A 5777-nucleotide genomic window follows, 5' to 3' on the forward strand; every position below is an offset into this window, starting at 1 on the left:
TGTAAAGATTAAAACTAGCAGAGAATTGAAAACAAAACAGCAGAAAAGAAAACACACAAAACAAGGTTTAACGTGGTTCACCACTAAGTGGCTACGTCCACCAGAAACGCAGGGAATTATCTTATTAACCAAATATCGAGGTACACAGTACACCAAGTATGGGCTGCACTCAGCCATTTATATAAACATGTCAGATACGAAATAAAGAATCTGGGGAATACAAACAGTCATGTAACCTTTGAGCTTCATATACCCCACTAGAATCTCTGAAAGTGAAATCTTTTTTCTATAACTCTCAAATTGCTTTTATTATTCCTCTTGGATTCAGCAATCCCAAAGGCAGTCTATAAATAAGGTGATCTACAAGATGGGAATTCATACCTGTCTCTTACAGTTTGAGTCTCAAAAGAGAGAAGAAATGTCTAAGAGAGTTAAAGTGAAAGTGGTAAAGGGTGCAGATTTGGTTGTCAGAGACCGGCGAAGCAGTGACCCCTATGTTGTGCTGACACTTGGTAACAATGTTCGTAATCTTCCACTCTTCTCATCCCTTTTAATGCCACTATCATACTTTTGTTGTTATAAAATTTCATTCTACGTAGAAATTTATTCTGCTTTTATGTATTCCTTGTGACAGAAAGCTAAAACCAGGGTTGTCTGGCAAAACCTAAATCCAGTTTGGAATGAAGAGTTTGTATTTCCCATAACAGATACTAATCGCTGCTTTCTCAAAATAGTAACTATTCCAAATCTAAACTTGTTTTCATTATTTTTTAACAGAAATTTAATGAATGATACAGGTTATTACTTCTCATAAAAAGTAAAGGAAAACATTTAGGTTTTTGATCTAATGATGTTGGATGGCTTGATTTTTTCAGAAAGTGTGGGATAAGGATAAGTTTTTGAGCATTGATCATCTTGATCCGGATGATTATATGGGAGAAGCTGAAGTAGATCTGAATCAGCTTGTTAATGGAGTCAGTGATGTCAAAAAAGACAAAATTGTGTTGCCCACATCAAAATCAAACTGCTTTTTCAGAGACAGTTATGTCACAGAGTCTGCAGATGGTAAGAGAGTTCAAGAAGCGTGCTTGAAGCTTCGTAAAGTTGATTCTGGTGTTGTGGACCTGCAAATAGAATGTCCAGCTTAGAATAAGTAATGAAAGTACCAATCTTAATGTGTAATGAAAGCCAATACTATTACTTACAGTCCATCCTACTTTGGTATAGCTACTCTTAAATGTCACTGCTGACATATTTCTGTAAGCTACTATGCTATTTTATAATATATTTTAAAAATAGATGTTATATTAATGTTTTTTCTTTTCATTAGTATATGGTAAATTGATTAAGAAATAAGGATTTCAAGAAGAAAATATTTCAGTATCTTTTATATGGATTTATCTATACCATACTAATCTTGTGGAAATATGTGAATAACATTATTTAATAAATCAATCATATTTCTTTGGGTAATAATAGAGCAATAATTTATCTAAAGATAACCAAACAACAAATTTAAAATTGAAAATAGTCATTGAAATTTTATTCTATTTTTTTAACAATCTACCAATATTTTTTATTATCAAATTTAAGAAATTTAAAATAATCATACAAAAATATGCATGACAAAAATAACTCCAACATAATCATACAAAGCAACGTGAGATGATAGTGATTCATCCATAATATGTAAAACATTATTTAAATTTTTTGGTTTTAGTTAAATTACTATTAAATTTTTGATTGATTACAATATAAAGAAACAAAAAAATTAAGAATAATATAAGAAAGAACATTAAGAATAACTATTTTTTAAGTTTAAATATAAATCTTTCTTTTGATCTCCATTTCAATTTTCTTTCTTATTTTTACTCAATATTTCACCACTATCAGAAAAGAAAAGCTCTGCAAAAATGCAGCGAAAAAACCGAGCGAAATTCCCATCACAATTTCTGCTGCGGAAAGCGCCAGACTTGGCCCAACAGGAGTGTTTTTTTGAGTGAACCAAATATGCGCTCAGGGTTCGCAATCTGGGGATCAGGGCTCCCCTGCCTTAGGAGCAGTCAGATTGGCAAGTGGTGAAACCTTGGAGGTCACGCCAGACAGCTATGAAACACTCTCTGGGGGTTGTGAAAAGCAATGACCAAAGCCATGGAAATACTAAGTCAACCATCTCCAATAGGTTTTATCAGTTGCAGAATCTTGAGGAAGGCTTCATAAAACCAATTCCCTGGGTTAGCTCTCACTCCAATAATGTTAGAAGAAGAAATAATAATAACCACATAAGACCGACAGATATCCAACCTAGGGCTTTCGGGGCAAGGGCAAGATAGTTGTGACGCCTCCTAAACCCTCGATGGCCAAGCCGGTTATAAATAGGAACCCTAATTTAGATGTTGCAAATATTTTAGAGATTAATGGTAACTTGGTAAAGAGGATTCAATAGTCCTGTAAAGCTTTTGGGTTTTTCACTAGATGACAAGGACTCGAAATTCCGCCAGAGGTCATTGCAGACTAATTTATGTCTTCCTTCACATGGATAGTAAGTATAGCTATCTTGACTGAAGGTTTTCTGTATATTGATTGTGGAAATTCAAGACATAAGGAAGAATTCTTAACAGATAAATCTCCAACTTTCAAATGTTTTGATTTTAGTTTTTTAGATTGGCATTCGGATTTTAACCCTAACAATTTGAAATCTTTTAAGATAAATAGACCAGTTTTAATCCCTAACTTACAGATAGAATTAATGGACACCGATATTATTAAGAAAATAGGTAACCACTTGGGTAAATTTGTAGAGCTTAGTGATAAGAATAGAAAATACTCGAACTACGTTATGATAATTAACATTTAAAGATGGGATGGGTAGGGAGATGGAAGCTCTTCCTCTTCCCTCGAATCAGGCTACAAGATTGGATGATCAAAGCAGCTTTAATGGTTCTCCCCATCTAAAGGAAGGGGAGAATATTAAGGAAAGGGTTGATCAAGAGGAGGATCTAGCCCACAAAGAGGAAGAGGTTAACTGTATCATTAACTATCTATGTGGCTCAGTTACTGAGGAAATTATGGACAAACTATTGGATGAAATAATAGACAAGGACAAACTTGATCTTCAGAAAAAAATGCTTAGTAAGGTAATCTTGGCCAGAACGTCTTTTAGAGTTAGATAACAAGGAGAATCAAACCTTAGGCATCAAACTTTGGGCAGATGATAAATCTACTCCGGATTGTGCCAAGCTCTGAAAAAAGAGAGGTAGGGAATCCTTATCGGAGCTAAGAGCCAATGATGGAATAGCGAAAGGTCAGGTTAAACTCGCGGACATGTTTCATGTAGGGAAGGGGAAGGTCCTTCCCAAGGCACCATGAAAGTTGTGTCATGAAATGTTAGAGGTTTAAATGCCCCTAACAAATAAAGGTTAGTCAAGCGATGTCTATCCTCTTATAGTCCAGAATTAGCTCTATTACAGGAGACTAAATTAGGGAGCAAATATTTAGTCTCCTTCGGCAAGCGATTAGGCTTTAGACAGATTATAGGGGCCCCAACCAATGGGGCCTATAGAGGACTTTCTATAATTTGGGATCTACGTAGTATCCTTTTCTCATTTATGGAGTCTCACAATAATTGGATGAGTGGGAGGGCAACCAGCCTCAAAAACAATCTATATTTTGTCATTATTAATGTGTATGGGCCTATCCTTAATGAGGAAAAAAAAAAGAGTATGGGAGGAAATTTGAGAATTTCACAAACACCCTTAATCAGCTATGTATCTTAGGTGGGGACTTTAATGCAATTTTGCATCAACATGAGAAGCAAGGAGGCTTAGGTATAAATGCTCGTGCTTCTCTTGACTTTACAGATTAGATCCATCATAGTGGCATGAGTGAGATTAATATGGTTAAGGAAGCCTTTACCTGGAACAATCGTAGGTTAAGGTTTAGTAACATTGCAGAGAAACTCGATAGATTCTTTGTTTTCAATAGTCTCATCAACTTTCCCTATACCTTGCATGCCTCTATTCTACCTTTCTCAAGATCGGATCACTTTCCTATTCAGCTTGACATTCAAGGGGAGGTTGGTCCAAAATGATGCCCATTTAAATTTGAGAATATGTGGTTGAAAGATGATAACATCCTCGAGCTTCTAAAGGAGTGGTGGAATGTGGCCAAGGTCTCTAGGTTTGGGATCTTTAAGATTGTTAACAAACTTAAGATCATTAAGTAGAATCTCATTCATTGGAATAAAGAACACTTTGGCAATATTTTTGACAATAAAGCCCAAGTGGAATTTGAGTTGGCAAAAGTTAATGAGAAAGTGCTGAGACATGGGATGGATGAGACCCTGTTTCTTAGAGAAAAGAAACTCCTTGCCGATCATAAATCAATTCTTGCCAAAGAAGAAGTCTTCTGGAAACAAAAATATGGAGAGAGGTGTCTGGATGGGGGTGATAAGAACACCAAATTCTTCCACAATAGTGTGAGGATGAGAAAAGTCATAAATCATATCTCCAAGATTAAGTTAAGTGATGTTTCTAATGTGGTTAATCCTAAATCCATTGCGACAGAGGTTGTTGACTTCTTTTCTCTTATCCTCAATTCTAACTGGAGCCCTCATGGCTGTATCCAGGATAAGTTTATCAAGTGTATCCCAAAGCTTCTAAGTAAGGACCAAACCGATTCTCTTATTGCTAAATTTTATCTAGCAGAATTAGAAGCATCTCTTATGCAGATGAGCCCAGTTAAATCCCCTAGGCTAGATGGCTTTCCAACTAGCTTCTTTCAAAAATGTTGGCCCTTCCTAGGTGTGGAAGTAACGAAAGCTCTAGAAGGAATGAGGAACTCAGGTAATATCCTCAAAGAAATTAACAACACTTTTTTGGCCCTTATCCCTAAAAAGGATAAACCTGAGCATTTTGATGAGTTTCAACCCTTTTCCTTGTGCAATCCTATCTATAAACACTTTTCTAAAACTCTAGCTAATAGGCTTCAAAAACTCCTTCCCCTATTGATTAGTGAGGAACATATGGGTTTTGTTTCTGGTAGATCTATTTATGATGGGGTTATTATAGCTCAGGAGGCTATCCATTATGTCCAAAAGAATGGCAATCTCATTATGCTCTTAAAGCTTGCCATTAGGAAAGCATATGACAAGGTGAATTGGAGATTTCTATGCAGATTCTTAGAAGATTTTGTATTCCCCCCTGTCTAGATTAATTTGATTTTTGAATGTATCTCTACACCAAAATTCTCAATACTGGTTAATGGCACTTCTGAAGGATTTTTAGTTCCTCTAGGGGTTTGAGCCAGGGAGATCCTCTATCCCCTTATCTCTTCATCATTATGGTTGAATCCTTGGGGAGATTGATTTCTAGGGCCAGGGAGAATAGTCAGGTGTTGGGAATTAGAATCACTAGCAACCTTGACCCTATAATGCATCCACAATTTGTGGATGACACTATGCTATATGGGCTTAGCAATCTAAGTGAGGCTCAGGATTTTAAGCAAATCTTGGACTCTTACTCAATTGCTTCAGGTCAGGAAATCAATCTAGCTAAATTGGGAGTCTTCTTTTTAACACTAAGCTAAGTATACAAAAAAGACATATGTGGCATTCTAAATTTCAATCTAGGAAGCCTTCCCTGCAAGTATCTAGGCTTGCCCTTGGATAAGGGCTCTAGGTCATCTAATCTATGGGATGGAGTAGTAGAAAATATTAAAAGTAGGGTAGCAACTTGGAAGGGTAAGTGGCTATCCTTTGTAGGCAGAGCTACTCTGGT

The 5777-nt window shown here is 36.1% G+C and overlaps 1 protein-coding gene across 1 annotated transcript; it reads left to right on the forward strand.

Moving 5' to 3' along the window:
• The first annotated feature begins 340 nt into the window (after nucleotides 1–340).
• Nucleotides 341–1311, forward strand: LOC131060143 (GTPase activating protein 1). The gene is made up of 3 exons (XM_057993254.2): nucleotides 341–520; nucleotides 635–733; nucleotides 876–1311. The coding sequence occupies exons 1-3, from the start codon at nucleotides 368–370 to the stop codon at nucleotides 1146–1148; spliced, it is 525 nt and encodes a 174-aa protein (XP_057849237.2). The 5' UTR covers nucleotides 341–367; the 3' UTR covers nucleotides 1149–1311.
• Nucleotides 1312–5777: the final 4466 nt, after the last annotated feature.

Source organism: Cryptomeria japonica, chromosome 3, assembly GCF_030272615.1.
Source record: "Cryptomeria japonica chromosome 3, Sugi_1.0, whole genome shotgun sequence".
NCBI lineage: Eukaryota > Viridiplantae > Streptophyta > Pinopsida > Cupressales > Cupressaceae > Cryptomeria > Cryptomeria japonica.

Coding starts and splice junctions, on each gene's coding strand:
- LOC131060143 (XM_057993254.2), top strand. CDS start 368: ATGGGAATTCATACCTGTCTCTTACAGTTTGAGTCTCAAAAGAGAGAA. Junction 521..634: donor TGCTGACACTTGGTAACAAT/GTTCGTAATCTT, acceptor TCCTTGTGACAG/AAAGCTAAAACCAGGGTTGT. Junction 734..875: donor ATCGCTGCTTTCTCAAAATA/GTAACTATTCCA, acceptor TGATTTTTTCAG/AAAGTGTGGGATAAGGATAA.